Genomic DNA, 26,858 nt, shown 5'->3' on the forward strand with positions numbered 1-26,858 from the left:
TACGTACTATTGGATACTGATCCTGCTCATATCTAAACCTCTTGCAGACATGAAATGATAATATAATTGATACTTGTATAAAAAAAACATCCAAAATGGTGAGATACGAACAAGTAACAATGGGGGAAGCCCTTTAAACTTCACTAAAAAGGTGAGATACAATGTACACTGAACCAACCCAATGGCTTGTCAATGTTTTGGCACCAAGACTTGGTGCTGTGAAAGAATTGAAATTTTCACTCCTTTGTAGCTGGAGCACATATCTACAACCCTATAACCACCCAGACTGGAGAGGAGAAAATAAAAACAAAGCAACAAAAATAAGGAGTTACAAAAAGGGGGCACGCGCTGCGCCAGAATCTGATTAGCTTCAGTTTGTAACGAGACCAAGCCTTGTTAATTGCTATGCACTTATATCCTCTCCTCCACAACCGCCAAATTAATATAATGTACAAAAAACAAAGCTAGAGTCCGCTGTTAATGGCTACACCTGCACTCGTTGTCTGGTTATCCTAACGCCGTTACTCTGGTTACTGAAATCAAGCATGCGTGGTCCGCCTGTCCAGTCTTCATCATCATCTTCATCGTCATCTTGGTTGGTTCTTCTCTGGTTAGCAGTTTTTCCACCTTTTGAGCTTCTTGGAGTGGGCCGCTTCTTCTTGATACTAGCAGAGTATATGGAATAGTCTATGGTGTCTTCTCTCAAAGCCACCTTGAAGTCCTATGTCATGCACACCAAATTTATGAGAGTAACCATAGAACAAAAATTGAGCAGGTAAAAGAAATAGTACAGAAATTTTGAGAAGGGAAAACATTGGATGGGAACAGAGAGAAGCCACTGAGGAAGAGAGGAAATCACTATGTCAGACTACATGATCCTCAAACTGCTTAGGGATCTGTAGATATGGAATTTCTTAAACTACCAGAATTTATCAAGCAATTGAAGGACCAGAAGCAAAATTAGAAATGAAAAAGATCATGTTACTATCAAAAGTTATCATCTTTTAGTCGGTGATGCTAAAAACCAAGGGAATAGTAGGATGACTACTTCACAAACCAAGTACCAGCATAGGATAAATAGTCACATCATGATATTGATACGTGGAATCATATCCCAGATCCAAGCAAATATTCTGAAAGAGTTTAAAACAGACCTATTCTGGTAAAGCTCATATGTGATAGAGTTTAGGTCTAGCAAAAAATAATGCAATGTGATTTTGCGAATACCATCACCAAGCTTCAAATAAAAACAAAAACTAGAGGGGTATCAAAATATATAGTGAGACTCCGAAACTACAAAAGTTGAGCACGGTAGCATACTGGCCATCAAATCGAAAACTAAAAGATTTTTTCTTTGCTGAAGAATCTTGCCAAACCAATGGAGGTATCAGACTATAAAAGATAAGATATCATAAAAAGCAAGTGCAGAATATTTTTTGGGTTAACAATGAAGCAGTACCTGATACTTTTGAATCATAGCTTGATAGGAGGTTGGCAGACTAAGTTGAGTGTCACCAGCACTGAAAGGAACATTTTGCCTAGAAATTGTCTCTCCAGGCTTTGGAGGTTCCTTTAAAGAAAATGCCTACCGAAGGAAATCAAATGTGTAATTAATTTGCATGAAAGAACTTAACAAAATTATTAATAAAGAAAGCAACCTGGCATCGAGCATCATTCAGTCCATAGGTAATTTTCAAGTGTCTTTTCAACTTCAAAAGGAGTTGTAGAGCAATTGCCTCGTGACAATCCGCCTGTATACGAAAATGGAGCTCAGACATCAAAATATATTACCATAAAGTATCTGGAAGTTGATTGAGAAAAAGTGATCCACCCATGATTAAGATATACAAATGATAAAACTAATCATGTTCTTCAACTTGTCAATGTCAATAGCAGAAAATGCCCACAAAAATTTTATAAGGTTCTATATGTAACCTTGGAATGCTTAAATCAGGATATATACAAAGTGAAAAATGAAAAAGGAGTATAAGAACATGTATAAGGCCATGTAATTGCTAAGAAAGGAGATTCAGTCACAATTTCTGTTAACAGAAGCAGAGAAAGGCCCAATATATAAAACATTCTATGAAGAATGTATTAGTCACTAGGTGTTTGATCAGATGTTATTCGGTATCAACTAACATAGCTTAGTGGAAAAAAAAAATTATGCCATCAACTGAAAATATTTGCAAAACCATGACTTGAAAACTGTATACAAATTTTCAACAAATGCCACAACCTGAATCTTATGAATGTCCTCTTCTGAAATTGCATGTGAGTTTGACATCTTGTCCTCCATCTCCAAACTGTGCTGAGGTGTCTTTTGCCAACAAGAATTAGCATTCAGATCAAGATTTTCATTAGTTGTTGCACTCTTGACCGAGTTCTGGTGCTGCAAGAAAGAACTCCAGGCTTTCATGTTTGCTTCCAATGCACCTGCCCTAACTTGTATTATTCTATTTATATCATATATCAAGTAAAGGGGCTCATCAGGACATGTGAATGGGAGAGATGCAAGAATCTCTGTACAATACCTGCAAAGTAATCAAATCAGAACCCAAAAGTAAAAAGTAAAAAAGAAAAAAGTCAAATGATAAATAGTCACTTACACAAGAAAGCTAATTGGTAAATAATTCCCACCGCCAGTCTCAAATTTTTTCACTATTGAGTGAATAAACTTGTTCCTTGATATACGATTTGCTCGAATAAGCCTGTATATTCGAGATATACCTGGCCTGACAAATGCTATTGGGTTCCTATCCAACTTGCCTTTTTCTCCTGAGATTAAATTATGAGTATTTGCTATGCATTGAACAAATTTAAATGACATCTGAAGGCCATCACCCAAACGACTTTCAAAGAAAGAAGGGTACCTATAAATACGTCATATTACTTCTCAAATTCCTCACTATTCAAATTTGATCAAAAATTTAAAATCTAAAAAACATAAAGGCTTACATACTTTTCATTCATGTTCATAAGCAAGTGATGAGCCAATTTTGAATTTACTTCTAGGGGATCAATTTCAAGTGCTATAAGGCATGGAACACATGTAATAGGATGCACCAGACCTTGACGTAGAACAACTTCCAGAATCTGTAACATAAACATAAAGGGAATCACCAGCGAAAATTTAATCAAGCAAATATAACAAACAAGAAAAAGGCATTTCCAACATGAACATAGATGCTGAGAAAATAAGTGTCCTCACCTTGAGAGCTGTCTGACGAATTTGCTCATCAACATCCAAGCAAATTTCAAGAATGTTGTTCCAGTAAAGTTGAATGATTCCTCCGCAAATATTAGTATCACCTGCACCTGCAGCTACAGGCACTGCATTTCTAGAACCTTCAAAATGTGGAATTGCATTGTTGTTCTCAGTATCTGAACTGAATTTGGTTTCCGCATCAAGAAGATATTCATATAGGTTTTGCAGTGCTTGTGTCTGGAAAAAGAAGTCTCATTAAAGAAAGTGACCAAGACAGAGGAGTGTGCAAACAGGGGTGAGGGAGAGCCACCATACCTTCAGCCTGGGATCAACAGTAGTGTCCAATGTTGCCCTCAATATTTTCCCAACATCATTTTCCAACATGTACTCAGGCCTAGCAATCAATACATTTCCCAGTGCCTGCCCAGAAATAATTTATGAATTCACAAGATACAAAGCATAATCTATAAACAAGAACTACCTGACAAGGTCACTTGCCTGTAAAGCTCGAACCTTTAATACAATGTCCTCCATAACAAGATATTTTTTAAGCGACAAGAGACTCTTGTGAATATGAATATGTTGAGAATCCATTCTAAATTCTAGATCACTGCTGTACCTTAGAAGCAACCCAAGGCAGAAAAGTGATCGAACCAATGCCTAAACATTGCATACAAATAGATTATAAGTTACATGCAACCAACAGAATTAATTTATAGAAAAATTCAATTTCAATGAGAAAACAAATGAACAAATGGGCCAAATTAATATAAAAAAAAATATTAATATCAATTGACATTGATCTCATATCATTTTCCTTTCTCATGGCTTGGATTGACAAGATTGTCAATTTATTGGAGATGTCTCTAAACATATTGCCACTAAAAATTTGTCATTTCAGATAAAATAGCTGAAATGGACAATTTCAACTACAGTATTTAATTCAGTTATTCATTCTTAATCAATTAGCAAGCATCACTATATGAAGAAACTTCAATACCTAAAATGCAACTGAACACAAAAGAGAATCATAGAAGCAGAAAAAATAAAATAGTTGTACCATATAGTAAGCCTATTTGATAGTAGATATTTTACCTGTGTGTTATCTGAACTGGAATCTTGCAAACGCTTGAAGAAGACGAGAATCAAATATTCAACCACATTTGCACCTTTGCCTGCAATTTTGCTAAGCGAACAAAGGCACCTAAAGATAAAAAAGTGAAAACGACCACTTAGTACAAAAACTAATTGATGCATCCAAAACAAGGGCAAGAAACAAAGACAGGTAAACAAGCCAGATCAACAAAGTTGAATTAAGCAAGAAATATGGCTAAAACATAAAAAAAACAATCCATTAATAAAAAAAATCAAAATGATGTGATTTTTTATGTGCAGTTTGCACTATTGCATAAGAGGAGCTGGTCACCCAAAAAAATGATGTTTACATGCCAAAATTCTCTACATCTTAGTCAATCCACATTTCCATTTGCCCCAGTTACCCCATTGCATCCTCTTTTCTACAACAACAATGACATGTTGTATGTCCAAACTACTTGAGCTCTACTATAAGAATTTATCCCTCCATTGGTTACATGCAAGTTCAATGCATAATACCCATGTGTTAGATAGGGGCAGTAATTTACATCATGTCATAAAGTATAAAGATTAATTTATCTATTAAGAATTAGGTTATATGACAAAAAATCATTTAAGTCTTTTAAAATAAATTCTTTGTGATCAGCATACCTTGGATTGAGACGAATTATATATTTAAAAAAATAATAATTAGACTCTCTTAAAGATTAAAAGTTTTATAACATAAAATTTATTAAAGTTTTAATAAAAATTAATCTTTGCAATTGGCACAATTTGTATCACTTTTTTTTATATATTTAGGTTGTGTCATATCATTTTCAGCTTTTGTCTATATTAATTGTATTTTGGATCATGTTGAGTCATGCCATGTTATTGGGTCATATCCAATATTATCAGCCTTAGTATTAAATAAGTTGTCTTTTATTACTATCTTCTCTACCCTGATAAAATTTACTTGAATTGGTGAATTCAAATTAGATTCGACATCAACAGCCAGGACAATAACAACTTAGTCAAATAAACCTATCAGAAGGAAACATAGTTCAACGAATTAAGTTAAGCTTCACAATCCAACTAGTGAGATTTACACATCGAAAAAAATCAAATAAGTCAAATAAAGTAAATGAATAGAGTTCAGCATTAACCACATGACATATACACAGGTAGGACTTTTACCAAATGGGTTCTATTATGCAAATATGATGTCACATTATAGTATAGATATGCAAGGAAGAGATACATCTAATTGAGCTGTTGAGCATTAAAAGGAAATAACAATTTATGGGTAACAATCAAATGCAGGAAGATGAAACCCACTTGATACAAGCATGAACAACTGTCAGGAAAGAGTGGCGAACAATCATGTGTTTCAGGTCCTGCTCAAGTTCCTCAATAACGCTCTGTGGTGGCTTCCGAAGCAAGGGAAGGACAGCATTGACTATGAATAGTATACTCTCAAGAAGCTGTGAGGCTGCTTTATTCTCAACCTATATATATCGAGAAGTGAGATCGGCTATAGAATCTGTATGTCGACTTTATATTGAGAAAAAATTCAAAAAAAAAATTTAAGGTTGGGATTGGAGAAATTAAATGCATACGGTCATAAGAAATTAAACTAAGTCATGATCCCACGAATATATTTTCAAGAAGATACTTTCAGCATTATGAATTTTTTTTGGCATTTTATGGTGTCAGACACATATAAAAGGTCTTTTTTGAGAAACTGGGAGCAAAGCTACAAGTTAATACATGTTACACAGGATAAAGGTGAGATTAACACCCATAACAAATTTTAAGCCCTTACTAACTAAGCAACCTAGTATCTTCAATAGCCACAAAAAAGTTCACTTTGGAACAATGAAAAAATATCATACAAATATAGCTTCATAGTTTAAACAAATTTCCATAAAAAACCCTTTTCTTAGGTCAAGATGTACCATCCGCCTTCAATAATTTTCACATTTGAGATAGAGCTATTTTGGTCATTCACTATGTGATAGGTCTATTGGTCAAAGGGTTAGATTCAAAGTAACTAAATTGTTACACGCAGCTAGCCCACAAGTTCACCACCAAAGACTCGTACTAGTGTTTCTCACTGGCAAACTAACTACAATCAGTTTAGAAAGAATTCACCACAGATGGCCCACCCATCCCATCACCTAGACTGGTTCTAATCACCTTCAGAGAAAATGAACACTTTAATTCTACTGTCACAGGATTAGAAGTCCCACCTAACCCAACCGTTAATGGATCCCCCACCCCACCAATGTATAAGGACTAAAGGAGAGAGTCAACTGATGGAAGTACAACCACATAGACACGAATCTTACTGGTAAAATTAGGTTTAGCTAACGTATTGTGAAAAAATTGACAACTAAAAGAATGAATCATTTACTTAATATAGTAGGATGTAAGATTCAACATGCAAATTAGAAGTTAACCTGCCAAGCTGATACATGAGAACTGTGACTAAAAATATCAGTAGATTAGAAAATATACTAAGATATAATATATGGTACTCAAATTAAAAAGTGACCAACTTCTAAAACTAAAGCTAAACTGACAATAAAATAAAGTCTACGCGTCCAAGGAAAAAAGAATCAACATGTCTCAGGTATCCCATGTCTTCTTCATAAACAATGTTTTTTCAGCAATGTTTCTTTTAAAGAATGATAAACATAGAGTACTTGACTTTAGAAAGATTGCAAAAGACAGACATAACTTTGCAATATTCCATCTTTATCAGGGATAACTAAGATAACAAGGCACAAGCCTTCGTATAGGAGAAATGAAGCAAGAAGAGTGCACATCCTCCCATGAGCTTGATGAACATAAAATTGCTGGTTCGTTCACTTAAAGGAAGAAGGGAGGGCAAGGAAATTAAAAAAAATCACATAGATGACAAAGTAAACAAGCCATGAATATCCGGAGAAATAGACTTGCCAAACTAATAACACAAGATTTGATAAAACATATTACCCATAAACCACTGAGAATCAACAGTCAACTGAATAATTAATCTTAGCCAATACCTAATAAAGTTGCTAAAGATGAAATCAGTACCTGATTCTTAAGATACGGTTGAAGTGTTGTAACAAATTGAGATTGATCTGTAGATGGCACACAAAGTGCTGGGTTTACAACACAAAACGAGTGCAAAGCAAGCACATATGGTAGTGCACCGCCCTCCTCTTTATCACTATTCTCCTCTTCTACCTGAATGGCTTTCCATCAGGTATGGAACGCTATGACTAAACATTTACCAAGACTAAGCTTATAGAATAATGGAAATGTACCTGCAAGATTCTTTCTAACAGACGTTTACAAATGAGCTCACATCGTTTACGGACAGATGCTAAAGAAGCATTAATTCCAGTAGCTTTAGCCGATTGTGGGAGAAAATCAAGGGTCAGATTACGCCTTATAATTGTAACAAGATGATGATTATTAGGCATATTTCTCAGCATATCAACAATTTGCTCAGTCTTCTTAGCTATATCCAATGGTACACAGCTACCGTCAGCTATCAAGTGCTTCTGACTTCCTGTTGGCTCCTCAAACCAAAGTTCATAGAATGTTTTGCAAACTATGTCCTGTTATAACCCCACTAGGCAATTAACATTAATTCTTTACAAGTTAATATATTAAAATTTCAAATTATACACAGACAAAACATTGTCATTTTGAATTTTCCAAACAGTAAGTCACAATTAGATGGAGCAAACCACTGTAAAATAAAATGTGACAAACCAATTCCCTATTAATGGTACCTGTACACTTGATTCCTCATCAGTAACACGAGAAAGTATCACAATAAAAGCTTGTGTCGCTTCAGGAAAGTTAGACTGAGAGATACACAAATCACGGATGATCTTAATAGCACGCTTCCGCACACTAACTCCAGTGTCTTTTATCCGTTCTGCAACTTTTTCATAGTACTGACCATGCAAAAAATAGATTACAATTCGGACAAGCCATTCACAAATACAAAAGCACCATTTTTCACCTTCAAACCAACTTCAGGATGAGAAGCAATATGTCTGCCAACCAATTCAAGAGCAGCTTCCCGAACAGAAATTGCAGAATCACAAAACCGTCCTTCAACAGCAGTTTGGACACGTTCATAACACAAAACCTTAGGATCAGCTTCAACGATAGCACTGACCTAAGGCAGAATAAAGAACATCACAACTGTAATATAAAAAAATTAATTTCATTATTTCTATGTTGAAGGAAATCCTTACTGCTCTCAATGCCTTGGCTCGTAAAACTGGAGAGTTCTCCCTCAAGCTTACCTAAGAACAAATTTTTTATTGTGATCCATCAAAATTCACAGTAGCATAGAATAAAGATGCAATGAATAAAATAAACCAGTTACCAGAAGCAAATAGAGAATTTTGTCGAATCCCCGAGCGAAAGAAACATTTTGCCCAAGCGCTAAGCATATTCTTTTAGCCCCATCTCTCGACAAAAATAAAGAACCAGTAGAGTCACGCAAAATGGCTCTAGACTTTAGTCTAGCGAGATGGTAAGTAACATTTTCTCGAGATTGAGAATCATCCTTGTACCACAAGCACAGATGGAACCTGCAAATTATTTGGTAGTTTATCCACGTATTTAAAACTGAAACAAATCTAAATGGATAAAGTGAATAGTATCAAACCAGCGAGTAAACAGATTCACATCATCTTCTGAGCCATTTTGTTGCATATAATTCAAAAGAATTTGTTGGATGACTTCCGATCCAGTGACTGAATCTGTATCTCCAGAAGTAGTGCTTGTCAAACCAATGTTTTGTTTAGCATTATCCTTGTTCTGCATCTTGCAATATGAATGCAAAGCAATGAGCTGTTTCTTGCAAAGACAAATGTGACAAGCCCAATCTCGAAGCAGCATCTCTTGTCCAGCAATTCCCAAGCAATCAGAATGAAAACATCTCTTACAAATATGACAGATGATGTTTGCACCCCTCCCTTTTAAGCAAACAGAGCATGCATCATTCTTGCCATTCAAGACGGATTCATTTCGATCAACTAGCTGTTGTAGAATCCAGAATTTATCCCTGCTGCTAGTCACAGCATCGCGTTTCAGCTTTGCTGCAATAGCTCCCAGAAAGTCAACAGCCATGCAACGTGCTGAAATGTCTTTGCATTTCAAACCAGCATTCTCAAGCAGCAAGACACACAAAACCTGCAAGGCCAAAATTTTAATAAGATCTAAATGCGAAGAGCATACTTTCTAGTGAAGTTCATCACCTCCAATAATGAAGCAGAAGCAGGATACTCAGGTAAGTTCAATGTTGTAAGTAGATCCATGACTAGGTTCTCTAAGATTATCTTTGATTCTGAGGCATCCTGAGATTTTCCATTAGTTAGTCTCTGAAGAAAACTGGTCCAGAAAAGACAACAGGTTTTGGTTGCATCTTCATAACATTTAGCTGGGGTACTTGAATCAGATGAAGTATCGAGAAGAACATTCCAGTTTGATGCTGACTTCAAACTCTCTGGAAGGTTGCCACTAAATTGTACCATTTGAATCAACAAAGCTGTTATCATCTGAATCTGCTTTTGCTCTTCATCTGGTAGAAGATATGTTCTAATGGCCCGCTTAGAGAATTGTAATTTTCGAAGAAGCTGCAGTGTTTCATCTATCAAAAAACTCCGGTGTATTGTGTATGACGCATACACCTAAGTAAATATAAGACCATAATTAACAATTACACATACAAAAATTATATAATCAAACTGACAAATTTATATGGCAGATTACCCCAGAAATCAAATTAATACACTTTAGTTGCAAAAGTTGGACGTTCTCTGCCAAAAAGGTAGAAAAACTAGTCTTGACCAGCTGTAGAATACAACTATCTGATAGCCGCTCCACAGACAATAGATCTTTGAGAAATCCTAGAATGGTGCAAAGTTTTTGAAGGACAGACTGCACTGGAGTAGAAATTCTGGCATATATAAGAAATGCAGATGTATCAAACATCTAAACACACGAAATAACAGAAAAGAAATTTGATAAGTGACCAGAGATTACTTGCTCCCTGCAGACTTTCTCATATTAAAACTCCTACTATATCGCCTTTTTTTGGCTGATGAATTATTATTTATATCATCATCATCAGCATCCTCACCTAAATGCATAGGGGGAAGTAACAGCAGTAAGCATGTTAATGCAGAAATAACTTTCAGATGTGATATAGAACAGATCATTAAAATTGCTGTTTAGGAATTTAAAAAGAGTAGCACCACATGCTATGAGCTATAGTTTTGCATGGCAAGGAAGATTTTACACCAGGTGCCAACCAATTAATTAGGTGCAAGCAGCTTATACAAAGATGAAAAAGGGCATCAGGTTCAAGTCATTTGGACATTCAGAATCAGGATGTACATACAAGAGGAATTTGGATGTCACAAATGAGGTCACACAGCATCATCAGATGTTCCAATCAAAATTTGGTATGAACTACTTTCAGTTCTGAAAATATTACCATCAAAGAAATCATTATCACTTGGTTTGGCAAGATTCTGCAGAGGATTGCATGCAGCTATGATTTCCATGATTTGATGTCTTGAGAAATCAAGAATTCTTTCAATCACCTGACATGATTAAATGTGAAACAATTCACTGAGGCATGAATAATTACATTTTTAAACAAATTCATCAACAACAACCCTTAATAATAGAGTATGACAAATTAGTTTATTACATCAGTTTGCCATTAATGTCATAAAAAATTAGTACATACTTCTTCTCTATATAACTGCTTTGGCATATCTTGGTGGGCCATAATTGCCAGTGCTGCATGTGAAGACTCGAGAGCACATAGGACAAGATTTGCAGCATCAACATCAGGCTGAAAATTGTACACGTTCATAATAATTGTACACATACATAATAAGCATTGAATTAGCATGTGAAGTTAATAACTTTTTTTTAAACTATCATGCTAAAAGAAAAGGCAATAATGAAGAATTCAAAAGACATTTATTGATGATTGACAGTTCATATTATTGCTTTTCTTGTAACTGGCAATGGATGAGTGATTTATCTGTAGCAAAGTAATAGAACACTATCAGAAATTTCCAACAATCTTAGCTTTGTGTCCTGAAGAACAACTGCATAAGCTGCTTATTTGACAAGATAAGTGGAATCCCAAACAAAAACCTTTAAGGAAACTCAAATTCGACAACCATACTTCGTGGCTAAAATGTGGAACAGGTAGGAAACAACATATATACAAAAAGTTAGTGTAGGAGATATGAGAATGATAAGGAGGATGTATAGGATTACAAGAAAAGATAAAATAGAAATGTTTCTCTAGAAAAATTAGGTCCAGCTACAAATAATTATAAAACAGAGAAATAGAATGAAATGGCACGGAGAATGACAGAAAATTATTATGTAATACAAATCAAACCAATTAAGGTTGAGATGTGAAGGATAGTGGAAGACCAAAGGCAATTCTACTTATAGCACCATGATTTGAATGCTTATGCAGTGTCGAATGCTATGGTGGAAATGTATCACATCTCATATTTTAAGTACAACACAATGTCAAAATTGTACCAATTCAAATGTCACAAAAAGTTCGAACTTAGTCTTATAGTTGTGTTTTTTTTTCTATGTACTTCCTCTTTCCCTTCCAATTTGCCAGCGGCATCATATTTTGCAACACAGTACAGAAATAGTATCATTTCAATGAAAGTTCGTAACCTGTGTAAAGCTCAAGATTTTGAACTTGTGTAGCACAACTAAATGTGATAAAATGATGTAAAAATGATTTTAAAAAAATGAAATTTGACAGTAACATGTTCATACATAGAGTTCAATGGTTGGATAAGTGGATAGTGGATCACAGATAGTTGAGACTCACACTTTGTTTGTTGTTGTTATAATGTGGTACAACTGTTTTGTATTTTGAAATGGCATAAAGAGTGAAATTATCCTAACTATTCCAAGCTCATGATTGTGTAAATTCAATTGAACTGGGGATTTTAACAGGTCAGTTCTAAAGTTCAAAATCTAGCAAGCACACATGTTATTATTAGCAGTAATAGATTTCCAAAAGAATAAGGCTTAGGAAATAAATAAACTTGGTCAACCTTTCAAAAAAATATACAATGAACAAATAATATCAACGAAACTGCAGGGTGATGCATATCGATTCAGTCAGACAATTATAATCATCATTTCAACCTGCTAATGATCTAGCACCTCTTAGGCAGCTGCAAAAAATTTATAATTGCAACATAAGATAACAACTCCCCCAGCTATGTGAATCAGAGAACTGCTCTCCAAAATCATCAATATAGGAGAACAAGACCGAATAGACTTTCACTTTACTGGGAATTTTTTGTCTATATATGCACATCAACAAATTTTCTCCTAAAGCAGCATGTAATACCCATATCTAACGCTTCACTTTACCAAAATAATGGTATGTATGTTTAGTCTACAGCTCAAGTACAAAAGAACGACGATGAATGATTATATCAAACCCCATTCTACTATATCAACCATCAAGCTTTACTCATTCCAATCATTAGGCATTGGCTATATAGATTTAGTTCTACATTGATCCATCCCCACGGGATGCTCAGTTGGCTAAAGATGACAGATTTGTTACAATGGAGCATGAATCAATTCCCGACGGGCACATGCCGTCAGGGGAAAAACTCCTCCCACCCCCTAGCCACTTGGCGGTCGGTTATAAGTTGATCTAGAGTGAGTGTAATCACCTCCCTTCACACAACCTGGACTGGATGTGAGGGGCGCGCGGGGTGAGCATAATCACCTTTTTTTTGCTACAATAGTTCTACATTGATCCAAGTAGAATATCATTATCAAACCGTGTTTGTTGCAACAATTTGGTGCAAGGCAATACCACCAGTAATACTAAAAATTAACTAAATTATTTTTTTATTACATTGATTAATATTTCTTTGTTATCTTTCTATCCTTCACATCTGTACCTCTAAGAAAATCAATTAGAATCCAACAGTTGTGTTTTATCAGTCGTACATACCATCTTAGTCTATCTCTCACGTTATATCTATTTCAAAAAAATTCTTACGCTCCAAGGGGAATACAACAATCATGAAAATTTCCAAATGCTCAACTCCATTTCAACCACTCACATTTTATCATAAAAAATATATCTTTAAAAATATCTCCTCTTTGGAGATCAAGAATGAATGTTGGTAATCACACTACCTAGCATCAACCAATTTCCATTCAACTTGACGACAAAGCTTGGTCCTATAATTATTTGTGTGTGGTTTGTGGAAAATTTTGCAATTTTCTATATTCAATTTATCAGGAAAAAAATTGCAATTGAAAAAAAAAATGTCATCAACTTTTCAATGCCATTATATAATAAAATTATTATTTACACCGAAGGTGCTTGATATTTTCCAAAAATTATTATGGAAACTCATAAGAAATGAAAACAGGAAACAGTGCTTTTACTAGGTACTACAAGGCACAAGCAACATACTATAGTTATTTAACTGATCCATAATGGCATATAGTGGACTGATGATAAAGCCCTATAGTGCATTTGGTTCATAAGAATAGCTAATCTATAAATTCAAATCGAATAAGAATTACTAAGTTTAACCACAAAAATGAGATCAGAACACCAATTCTCATAGAATTATGATTCCCTAATCATAAGAAATAAACATTCCTTTATTCAAAAAAAAAAAAAATACTCACCACAGAATGTATAATCTTACTCTATTCGACCCTTCAAAGAATGTGTGGTTCATTCATCCCATTCTTATGGCCATTCATAGTATATACCTTGCAACTAATGTCTAGAAACTAACTAATTTTACTACTGTCTAACATATTATTGAACACTGGCATTATGTATTATTACCTTGAAAGGGAGCTTTGGCGCAAAGGTAAAGTTGTTGCCATGTGACCAAAAGGTCACGAGTTCGAATCCTGGAAACAGCCTCTTGCAAAAAGCAAGGTAAGGTTGCGTACAATGGATCCTTCCCCGGGACCCCGCATGGCGGGAGCTTCGTGCACCGGGCTGCCCTTTTTTTTTATTATGTATTATTACCTTATTGCTTCATTTCTTTACTGAACTCATTGTTATGTTGCAAGTACATGCATTGACCAGTTTCTATACTAACAATTCTCAACTGAAAATGGACCAACTAATATTGTTTAGTAATATACCTTGCAACTAATGTCTAGAAACTAACTACTATTTTCTTCATGGGTTGAAATGTCTTCTGTACCACTCGGCACGGATGATTTTTTACTGTTCCGCCGAGCGGTCGAAACCGGCACAGGAGGCGTCGGAGGAGACGCAGGACGCCTCCGGCGGCGCTGGAGGAGACGCGGGACGCCTCCGGCGGCGTCCCCAAAAGCGTCCGGCAACGCTTCCTACGCCGCCAGATCCCCCCCCGGCGAGGAGTGTGGCCGATCTCGCGTCCACGAGCTTTTTCTTTTTCAATAATTAATTATTTTATTTAATTAATTTAAACAAGGAGGATGTGTGATATTTCGAAGAGGCTTTGATAAACCCTAATTAAATTATCCTAATAAAATATATAAAAAATATATTTAAAATTAAAATAAATTTAATAAATTTTATTAATTAATATTCTGAAAAAAATAATGTTTTAAATTCCATTTAAAAATTTTAAAAAATATAATAATTCTTATTTATATTCTAATATATTTTTTATTAATTTAATTTTAATTTTTTAAAAATTCTAAAAAAAATTAAAAATTCTAAAAAAAAAATTTAAAAATTCTAAATTTTTTTTTAAATTCTAATAAATTATATTTATATTCTGATATTTTTTATTTTAAATTTTTTTACTATTTAAAATATATATTATTTAATTAATAATTAATTAAATGAATAAATAGTTAATTTATATAATTATTATTATATATAAAATAATATCTTGTATTAATTTATATACTTATTATTATTATTATAGACAGTTCTATTTTTAATTTGAATTATTGATATATTAATTCTATTTAAATAAAACTATTTTAAATTATTTTTTCTAATAATATTAAATTATTCAATAATTGAGAACTTATAATAAATCAATATACAACTTATTTTTATATACACCATAAATATATTTATCTTATAATTACTATATATAAATAAAAAAATATCAAAATTGTATCGGTATGGCACGATACAATACCGAAATCGTATCGTTCCGGTCACCGAAACCTCGAAACGGGTTGAAATTTTAAACCTTGATTTTCTTACTGTCTAACACAGTTTTTTAATATACTGGCAATATGTATTATTACCCTTTTGCTTCATTTCTTTACAGAACTAATTTTATGCTTCAAGTACATTCCTTGACCAGTTTAGACTAACAATTTCGTAACTGAAAATGGACTAATTTAATTTTTATTGTCTAATAAAATGCCTTGCAGTTAATGTCTAGAAACTAATTAATTTTCCTACTGTCTAACATGTTTACCATACCGTCAATATGTATTATTACCCCTTTCCTTCATTTCTTTACTGAACTAATTGTCATGCTGCAAGTACACCCCCTTGACTAGTTTCTAGACTAACAATTTCTCAACTGAATATTGACCAACTTAGTTTTTATTGTCTAGCACAACGCTGAAACATACCCCTTAACCAGTTTGTAAACAGAAACAAATCCACAACTGAAAACCGTTTTTGTTTAGTATAATGCTAAAATATATCTTTTCTTTATTTCCCTATTTTGCTCATAGTCATGCTTCAATGCATACCCCTTGAAACAAAATCAGCTCCTTGTTGATGCAAGTGGGGAATAAATATGTTTAATATATAGAAATTTACCATGTGATCTTAATTTCATAAGAAAATTGTATATAAAGATATTAAAGCAAAATCCCAGTAAAATAATTAGTTTTGGAAAAAGGAAAGGAGAAAGACGAGGAAACAGCCTTCTACACAAGAAGCTAAAAATAACCAACAGAAAAGGCCAAATACGACAGAGAAAACACACTTACATTGTCATTGTCATTTCCATCACTGGACACGCCTTGTGCACATTGTATTTGGCGATCTAAAACACCTAAAAGTCTCACAAGAATGTCAAGTGGAACCAAGTGCAGGACTTTCTTTGAACGAATAGACATGATTTGGTTCACAAGTGTTTTGATCTCAGAAAGAGGCAGAGACTGCTCATCTGCTAATTCTAAATCATCAGGAAATTCTGCCTTGCTACAGAAATCTTCTACCATCTCACAGAAGCTTCCAACAATACCTACAATCAAAAGAAGAAAAAATGAATTCATGAAGAAACACCACAATAAGATAGATCACAGAAGAAAGGTCATGTAACCTTGTTGGTCCAGAGTATCTGGGCCTGCTGTTAATGGAACAGAATCAGTTTCTTTCCTAATCATTTTAGGTTTCCTTGAGGTAACAGAAGGTGGCTCCTGCACATTCATTTTGGGATTTATATAAACAGTAAAGGAAAGATGTAAATAGCTTACAGAAGATCCTAAACTTACATTGACCAAGTTTTTTTCTGACCGATCATCACTATCAGTTTCAATAACTCTTTTCAATTTCACAACTTTCTGTTCAATCGACTTCTTTTCAAGTGTTTGATTAGAACTTCTCCACTCCTGAGAAGGACCTGAGAAGCTTGAACAGCAAACTTTACATAATCAAAGAAGTGGTAATGGTTGAATAAACAAGGGCATAATCACATGATTGATCTCTAAAAGCTGTCATCAAATTTTATTAGCGAATAAAATATAAAACAGAACAAAAAAGGTTACGCATTTTAAATGTACAAGGCAATGGAACATCTAAATGAAGTGAGAAGAAAAAAATTGAGCTATCCATTCAGATCCAGTGAGTATCCATGAGACAATTTTTTCTAAAGGCACCCTACAAAGAACAAATCTAATAATGAGCTACCGAATTGGACTAAACAGAGAAAATGTCAGGCATGTCACTTAACGCTATCAAAACTCGAATCTCTGTTGCAAAAGTTATTATGCATCACTTTGTTCCAATAGGCTGAAGAAGTATATCTAGTTGTAGATCTTAAAGTCAATGGCATGTAGCAAAAAAACCTGTCACCAAAACCAAATTTTTATATCCCCCAATTCAAACAAGGAATACAGATTTCATCAAATTCAAGATGTGCAAGCTAAAGCAGATCATTTTTTGGCTCAATTCAAACAGAAAAACCAAAAACAAGTATGATGCAAACAAAATACACCCTTCTAAAATAAGTTGATCGAATAGCATAACTTAGTTCATGGTTTAATTTTTAACACCACTTCTCTCCCATGAGAATGTTGATCGAGGTGCCTCAACAACATGAGAATGCCTGCTTATGCATGTGAATTATCTTGGTATATGCAATAAGATTCCAACATAGTTTCAACATTGAATCAGTCTTGTGCTTTTGCCATTTTCTTCCTACGTAATTACCCAAATCTCCCACAGATACAAGTGTAAACTTTGCACCAAGTAATCCAGATCTGAATGGCCATTTCAAAAACCAACACACTAATATTATCTGTATCATATCGCAGACCTTCTGAATATTATTGTTGTTTAATTTTTCTTTATAGTTTTTTTTAACATTTAATTATTTTTCCTCACAAAAAACCAGCAATCCAGTCCACACATTAGTCCAAAGAAATACCATTATACCTTTGCAACAAAAAAAAAGTTCACTATATAATTTATTCATAACTATATTTATTTGCCAATAACTTACATTGGTAATGATGAATGCAAATATTTCAATACTGTAAAATCAAAAAAGTCCAATATACTAGGTGAGGACCTTGAAATCAAATACTCCAATATGAAGGTCAAGCTTTGATCCTGAAAGATAAAATTCACACTCACCAAAGTTTTGAATAATTTGTTGATAAGTCATTTGGTGAATTGACAAAAGCAAAGTGTCTAGCATACATAGATTACTAACTATTGACAACCCACTAAGAGTATCATCAGCCCCTAAGATGTCTAGACCCAAAATTGCACCAGCCCATGTTTAGGGAAGAATTTAATTGCTTTCCTGAATATCCAAATAGGTATGAACACAGACCTAGGCATGAACTAGGGTACAACATAAAAGTATGTTAAAATTGAAGCCCTTAGTTTTAACAGTCAATTAGTCACATTCTCTGATGTTTGCTAAAATGGAAGATTATAGGACATGTCAAACCAACACAATCAAAAGTTACCAAAATGAAATTTAGAAGAGCTATCACAAAAAAAATTAAAAAATCAGTTTGAGCCAACTCATAAAGATTAGAGAAATCATCTAATATTACACACTAGCCTGAATGAGACTTAGACTAAAATATAAGTATGATCTCACGTACGTTAAGGATCAAGTGATCAACTATACCGACAACAACCAAACGTTATCCCACTAGATGGGGTCGGCTATATGAATTCTTTTATACCACTATATCATTATTTATATTTAAATAATTTTTGTTTTGTTTTATTATTGCTAACTAAGTCTTTTTTTATCTACTTTTGAGTGTAATGGAACCCGTTGTAGGGTTGTTCCCGGAAGGAACGTGTTTTAGGATTCGACTGTAATATCTCGGCAAGGATCGCTACATCTCCAGAACTCGGGTATAGTGTTAAATATGCAAGAGCTCGTGTTGCAAGGTCCGACTGTAACATATCGGCAAGGACTGCTATGGAAACTTAGGTGTAGTTTTAAATAAGTAAGAGTTCTCACATCATAAGTTAGATAAAAAAAAGGGCAGCCCGGTGCACAAAGCTCCCGCCATGCGGGGTCCCGAGGAAGGATTCATTGTACGCAACCTTATCCTACTTTTTACAAGAGGTTGTTTCCATAATTCGAACCCGTGACTTTTTGGTCACAAAGCAACAACTTTAATATTATAAGAAGTTTAATAGTCAAAGATTTGGAACATGAAATATAAGAACCCTCACTTGTAAAGTAATGGAGGTAATAAATACAATGATTAGGAGAAGAATTAGTATTTTGTGTATATAAGAGATGAAATGGCAGGCAAGAAGGCAAAGATGGTAGAAAACTTTGGTTTTAAATTATGGTACACAGGAAAGAGTAAAACAAGAAATAGAATGGGTATTGTTGTAGATAATTTGTTAAATGATAAAGTTATGGGAGTAATTAGAAAGGAGGGTAGAATTATAGCTTTCAAGATAGTAATGACGAAGAAAACTATAAACGTAATTAGCATATCTGCACCAAGTAGGATTAGATGAAGATATCAAATCAAGATTTTAGGACGACTTGGATGAAATATTACAAAACATTTTGCCAAATAATTTTCATAGGAGGCGTTCTAAATGAGCATGTTGGAATGAAAAATGAAAAATATGAGGATGCATAGGGTTTTGGGTTTGGAACAAGAAATGAAGAAGGGAAAGCTATATTGGATTTTATGATAGCATATGACCTTATAATAGTAATGCAGAACTAACCCAACATGACCTCTTAAACTTCAAGCAATCAAAACTTTTGATTCGGACTCAGAATCAAGCTGTGTATGCGGTCACGTGTGCAAAATTTGAAAATCTACATTTATTACTAGCCCATTTTAGGGACCAAATTCCACAATTTAGAGCCTCATATGACCCTCCAAAGATTTTATTACTATTTTTAATAATTTTTATTTTTATGGTATTTAGAGTATTTTTGGTATTCCAGGTAATTATGAGTCATAATTAGTCTAAAACAGCGTCTTGTTTTATTGATTTTAATTTCTACCAAGAGATTTCCTTTTCTTGAAAGATCTCTTCTTTTTCTACAAGATTAGAATTGAAGTCCATATATTGGGATTTCTTTCCTTTCTTTATCTTGAGGTCTAGAGTCTATATAAACACCTGTCTAGTTGTATGAGGATTAATCCCTCAATTAATAATAAAGTTTCCTTTTTTAGCAAACAACGATTTTTCTTCTTGTTTTCTTCAGATTCTCTTCTTACCTTCTCCTCAATTCCCCTTTCTCGTCCACCGAATAATCATTATCCTCCCAACATCAAATAGCTAATACATTTTTTAAGAATAAAGAATGCTTAGTCACATTCAAAAGTAGCAATAATAAATCGCAAATTAACTTTCTTATAGTTAGGAAAAGGGATAGAAAGATTTGTAAATATTGAAAGGTCATAAGAAAGCTTAAACTAAGTTTAGTAGTGTTGAATATACGCATTAATCATAGCTTCAATTGAAGAAAAATATGCACAACTCCTAAAATTAAGGGGTGAAAATTAAAGGATGGGAAGTAAAATATATTTAAGGAAAAAGTAGAAGTACAAGCATTAGGTGAAATATACAGTGATTCTAATATGACATGGGATAAGATGGTATCAAAGTTGAAAATATTAGTAAAAATGTACTGAGTCAAACCAAGTAAGAAATCTTGATGGTGGAATGAGAAAATACAAAAAATAAATAACGTATAAGGAATTAGATATATGTAAGAACAAGGACAACTTAAAAAAATATACAATAGCCAAGAAAGAGAGGCTAAAAAAGCAGTGAATGAAGTAAAGAAAAAAACTTTTAAACGGTTATATCAAAAATTAGATACAAAAGAAAGAAAAAAAGACATTTATATAATAACTAAAATGAAAGAGAGGAAAAGAAGAGATCTTATCCAAATAATATGTATTAAATATGAATACAATAGGGTAATATTAAATGATGTTGAAATAAAAGAACGATGGAAAATGTATTTTCATCAACTTTTTAATAAAGATTTAGGTGAATTCAAACTTTAGAAGTAGAACAATCTTTAAATGGAATGCAAAATGGAAAAGTCGTAGGATTAGATGATATTCTGATAAAGGTATGGAAATGTCTAGGAAAACAGAGTATTAAATAACTTATAAAAGTATTTAACATAATATTGAAAATGAAAAAAAAAAATAGATCAATAGATGGTAAGTGCTTTAGTTCACTTATATAAGAATAAGGAAGACATACAAAATTATACAAACTATAACGGTATTAAACTAATAAGTCATAACATGAAACTTTGGGAAAGAGTAATTGAAAAAAAAAATTAAGGGAGGTCGACTATGCATCTTCTCAAGAAAATATCGGGAGCAAAAGAAACATCTATATTCATTGACTTAGGAAAATCTTATGATAAAGTTTCAAAAGAAATTATATGAAGAATTCTAAAAAAGAGAGGTGTTAGCGTAACATATATTGAACTAATGATATGTATGAGGGAAAACTTCATGGATTAACTGAAGCATTTCCAATATAGATAGGGTTGCATCAAGGATTAACACTAAGTTCTTATTTTTTTTACACTAATCATGGACGAATTCATTGGTAGATGGGACACATGAAGGAGTAAATATTAAATTAGAATCTTAACAGGAAACACTAGTGAAAGATTTTACGGCTTAGTAGAGTAAAGACGAAATATATGAAATTTAAGTTTAGTAATATTAAACGTAATGAGACAATTGTTAAGATAGAAGATGATGAGTTGTCTCAAACTGAGGGCTTTAAGTATTTAGTATCTTTTTTGCAAAACAATTGAGGAATTGAGAGATATATCTTACATAAAATACAAGTAGGATGGTTGAAATGAAGGAGAGCGTCGAGTGTTTTATGTGATCGTAAAATACCTCTAAAACTTAAAGAGGTTCTACAAAACTGCAGTTAGACTTGCTATGTTATATGATGCTGAATATTGGACTATGACTTGAGCACATAAGCAGAAGATGAGAGTTACAGAGATGAGAATGTTAAGATGAATGTGTGGGCATACGAGGATGGGCAAAATAAGAAATGAAAGCATTAGCGAGAAAATCGAAGTTGCATCTATTCAGGAATAACAAAGGCATGCTTAAGAATATACAGACATATACTTAGATAGTGAATAAATGCTCCAACTTTGTAATATGAAACTATAACAAATATGTACATCAAATACGAAAGAGTAAAACTAAAAAAGACTTGATTAGCAACAATAAATAAGATAAAATTTATTTAAGTAAAGATAATGATATAATAGAGGATCGAGTCCAATGGCGTAGAAGAATCCATATAGTCAACCTCATCTAGTGGAATAAGACTTGGTTGTTGTTATTATTGTTCTTGAGTGTAACAGAATACCAAAGCCAATTTGAGGAATTGCTCGTAATGTGACAATTGGGAAGAGCATAGATTGACCATCAATCAATTTTTTTAATGAGCTTGAGCCAGAAATTGAGAAGAGGTCAAATTGTTTTTGCCTAATTTATAGAATAGGCATGACGAAAGGATACCTAAAGCTTCCCATGTTCAGACACAAAACTCCATCGACAGAAAACAAACCAACCTATACCACTATTTAAGGAAACAACCTGCAATCACTGATTCTAGAGTACATACTAGTTCTTATATCATTAAAATAATAAATCAGAAATGTTGAATCCTAAATCTCAACTGACAAATTATAAAATCCAATATGCTCGTTGTCACAATAAAAGACACATGGCATCAAAATGTCAAGTTGAATATTAACAACTTCGCCTAAAGGTGAGGAAAGGAGTGGAGATTAGACTGGAAAGAATGAATAAGAAGTTGATCCTTTACATGAAAGTTCAGCTAGAGGGGAGGAGAGGGGAGGATGGACGTGAGACTTAAACCTTAATGTTGACAATGCATTGTAACTATGATCAAACTAATTGGCATATCAAAATGCACCAGTAAACTTCAAAGATTGTCTAACATGGCATAAATTGTATAAATATGATCTCGGTCAATGCAATTATTTCAATATAACTCAAATTTAACCTCACCCTTAATCATACAAATTTTGTTGGATGAATCATACCTCTTTGACAAGTCATATAGAGGTCTGTGGCTCCTACATAATGATGAATTTTGAGTGTAACGACTTCCATTATATGGCTCATATCATACTTGGACACTTTGCTGTATATCTTTTTGTTACACAGTATGGGAGAGACTTCATATACCTATAAACTGCTATCAAGCTCAGTCATATGAAACTTAACCAGGCTAAAACAAAAATTAGAGCCCCAAACAACAAAGCAAGCCCCTCATTTTCCCACTTGGACCCAACTTGTGGAGGAAATCAAAGATTTAACACTGTTGTCAAACCTAATACACAAATAGATAAAAGTCAAGGTTCTAACATCGTAAACTGATCCTTCTCCTAAAAATAAAGAACCTTTATGTGAGTACCAAGACTTAACTCAAGAATAACCCTATGATGACTTGTCCCCAATAATAAACAGTTTGCACACCTCAGAAGCACAATTACTCAACCCAAAAAAGTAAATTAAAGTGAATAAACAGAATGACATGGGTCTGTTGGATCCTCATTTGTTGATTAATAAATCTTTTTATAATAATTTTATTAACACTGGTATGAGTCCATGTAGCAATTTTTTGGACTTATGTATATAATTCTGCATGCTTCCATAAATACTAATCAACGACCTTCATGTTTCTTCCACTAACACATATAGCAAGTAAATTGATTCCAACACTTATTTGTCTAAGTAATCAAATAACTTGAACATTAGCCTACTTTTAATAACATGAGCTTTGTTAACTAATTAGGAGAAATTTGAGCCCCTGTCTGTTTTGGGGATTTGGTGTTTCTTGTTCAAGAGGTGATGCAAATATTTATACTCCGTTTATTTTTATTATTATTACTTTTATCGTTCTAGCAAACTTAGTTTATTTTCCTTGAATCATATCAAATCATAACAACAACAATAACAATAACAACCAAACCTTATCCACTAGGAGTGGTCAGCAATCATATCAAATTATCAAAGTAATGTAAATCCTATAAAAGAGGTTCTCTCTTGGTGCTTCATCATCAGAGCAACAATTCATTTTACTATCAAAAGAAAAGTATAGATTACCTGGACGAAAACACTTAAATGCATCGTGATTAAACTTCATAACCTCTTGATAAAGAATCGAATGGTCCTCCGGGTCATCAGTACCAACGGCTCCATCTTCCTTGAGATTTCTACCCGATAGAAATAAAATGCATAAAATATAAACAATTTAAAAACGTGTCTACGCTCAACCAAATCCAAGCCACCAGGAGACCGAGAAATTCGATACTCACAAGTATCCCACGTCGCAGTTACTAAGTAGCTCGGAGATCGTTCTAGCGTGCGCAATAATCTCCGGGACGTCGCCGGCTCGGGACCCAGCGAGCGCGTCGGAGAGGCCGATCTTCTGGTCTACAGACCCGAAGCACGGGGGAAGCGAGGGCAGGGATAATGAGGGAGCGATCTCGGAGTGGGTAGTGTTGACCAGGCGGCAGTAGCGCTCGAACCGTAGGTCCTGGTTGAGCTCCATGGGTCAAGCAGAGGCCGTCGGGCCGTCAAGGGGGGTCGGGGATCGAATTTGGGGCCGCAAATCCCGGGATTAGGACTGATCCGCGGGGAGCGGTTAGGGTTTCGGCAGGCGAAAACCCTAGAGGTCCGTGCAGGGAGATGGAGCGCGGGCTCGAAGGGGGAAGGGAAGGGGAAGCGGAAGGGTACAGAAGGGGGAGAAGGATTTGGGGAGGGCAGCAGTTGCTCCGCACGAGCTGGACCCACTTAAATAGAGACGGCGAGCGGGCAACGGCGAAGGAAGTTTTTACTATTAAGATCTCGGATCGGAATTCACCAACGGACTTGCTGCTTCCTCCGCACGGAAGCGGAAGAATGAGATGCAACAAACAAATGTTATTTTACGAATTCTTAAGCATCAAAAGAAATTTATTTTTTTATTTTAAACAAATACCTCATCTCCAAACACTAGTGTGTGTGATTTAAACTCACTGGTGGCAAAACGTAAAGCTAAAGACAAATTCTGCTAAAGAATAATAAATTCTTATTTGTAGTGTGCAATATAAACAAATTTGATCAGCATGTTTTGCATGCTCTTTCTAATGATCGGCTCAAGCCTATTTCACATCCTTAGCAGAAAAAAAAATTAAACTTTTGACATTGTTTAAAAAAAATTCCCTTCAACCTTTTTCATTCCAACTTTGATAAAAATGATAGTTTAATTTTTTTTAATAAATTAAAATATTAATTTAAAAAAATATATAAAATTTAATTTTTCATTTTTTTGATATGTAAATTATTAATTAAATTTTCATATTCAAATTTTGATAATTTAATTCAGCGAAATATAGACTTTACGATAAGTGTATTAAAAATTATTTAAAAATAAAAAAATGAAAGTATATACAAATAAAATTGAGGAAATAAGAATAATGAAATATGATAATAATAAGAAAAAAATCATACTCTCATGCTCAACTCATCATCATCCGTGAATCATAAAAAAAAAATAAAAAAATATATGTATAAAATGACAAAACACAATAAATCCTTAGAAAATAAAAAACACAACGACACCAAATCAGTCATTCTCGTTTATCAAGAACTAAATGAGAGCCTTTTTAGACCCAGTGTAAAAGAAAAAAAAACAAATCATATTTTTCACCACCTAAACTAGAATAGTTGTAAATGATAGAATGGAGACAAAGGTAAAATTGAATAATTTATGATCGTAAATACATCTAAATAAAAATTAAACTTAATATTTATCAAGGAAATAAAATGGTAAAGGTATATAACTCGTTATTACTCAAAAATAATAAAATCTTTTATTTCGATCAAACACAATATGGATGAATACATCAACATTTGAATTTAATTAAGCAAGAAGCATAGTAGCAGCACCAACTGAATCAGCGTGTTAGTGTTAGGTATGGTTTCTCTTCTCCAATCTCAACGAGCAAAAGAAGCACAGAGAGGGAGAGTTGGAAATGGGGAAGAGGGAGAACTAAAAAAATTAGCATTTTTATTTCATATTGTATGGATAAGATAAAAAATTTCTAATTCATATTCTTATTGATCAAAAGAGAAAGCATCACTAACGAAACGAGAGAAGGCTATGATTGAGAGATATTGAAGATTAATAGATTAAATCTTATAAAATAACATCCATAATTAAAAATAAAATTAATTTGTTAAAAATAATTACCTCAATTTTTAGAGAATGAGATTGTGCAATCTTTTATCATGGGGACCCTATTCTTTTTCATTCTCTTTAAAAAAACATATAAAAATATATTTAATATATTAAAAATAATAGGTATCTAATAAAAATTGAGATCCTAAATATAGATCTTAATGACTTATGCCTAAAGTCGGTCATACTCTTTCTTACATGTTACAAGTTATAAGTCGAGTAAAGTGATCATAATATTATTATGTTTTAAAAGGGTTGGTGTTGGGTTATTATTTGTTGGCAAAGGAAAATAATAAAGAGCTTTTTTGGTGAAAAAATAACAAGAAAATAAATGATAATTTGAATTAGCCTCATTGATTATCTCTGGGATGATTGACTCGGTCTTATGGAAGTTTTTCACCAGTCACCAGGGTAAATTGGGAAGCGCATACGGTGGCTAACCCAGAAGTCCAGCATCCTTTGATTACAGCCCCCCCATTTGGAGGAAAAATTCCTACAAATACGCCGTAGCTAGGATTCGAACCGTGAATATCTGGGAGATAA

The 26,858-nt window shown here is 33.6% G+C and overlaps 1 protein-coding gene across 1 annotated transcript; it reads right to left on the reverse strand.

The window, feature by feature from the left end:
• Positions 1 to 114: 114 nt before the first annotated feature.
• Positions 115 to 25,000, reverse strand: LOC121984847 (sister chromatid cohesion protein SCC2-like). Its single transcript, XM_042537997.1, has 28 exons — positions 24,409 to 25,000; positions 24,197 to 24,306; positions 16,823 to 16,950; positions 16,651 to 16,747; positions 16,316 to 16,572; positions 11,058 to 11,165; positions 10,800 to 10,908; positions 10,346 to 10,442; positions 10,073 to 10,259; positions 9,559 to 9,990; positions 8,967 to 9,493; positions 8,682 to 8,889; positions 8,548 to 8,598; positions 8,310 to 8,468; positions 8,074 to 8,241; positions 7,600 to 7,896; positions 7,367 to 7,519; positions 5,621 to 5,790; positions 4,304 to 4,412; positions 3,707 to 3,868; positions 3,524 to 3,628; positions 3,212 to 3,445; positions 2,963 to 3,096; positions 2,610 to 2,873; positions 2,240 to 2,534; positions 1,659 to 1,751; positions 1,460 to 1,585; positions 115 to 721 (listed from the first exon to the last, which is right to left on the reverse strand). The coding sequence occupies exons 1-28, from the start codon at positions 24,642 to 24,644 to the stop codon at positions 485 to 487; spliced, it is 5,253 nt and encodes a 1,750-aa protein (XP_042393931.1). The 5' UTR covers positions 24,645 to 25,000; the 3' UTR covers positions 115 to 484.
• Positions 25,001 to 26,858: the final 1,858 nt, after the last annotated feature.

The sequence above is a fragment of the Zingiber officinale genome, chromosome 5B, assembly GCF_018446385.1.
Source record: "Zingiber officinale cultivar Zhangliang chromosome 5B, Zo_v1.1, whole genome shotgun sequence".
NCBI lineage: Eukaryota > Viridiplantae > Streptophyta > Magnoliopsida > Zingiberales > Zingiberaceae > Zingiber > Zingiber officinale.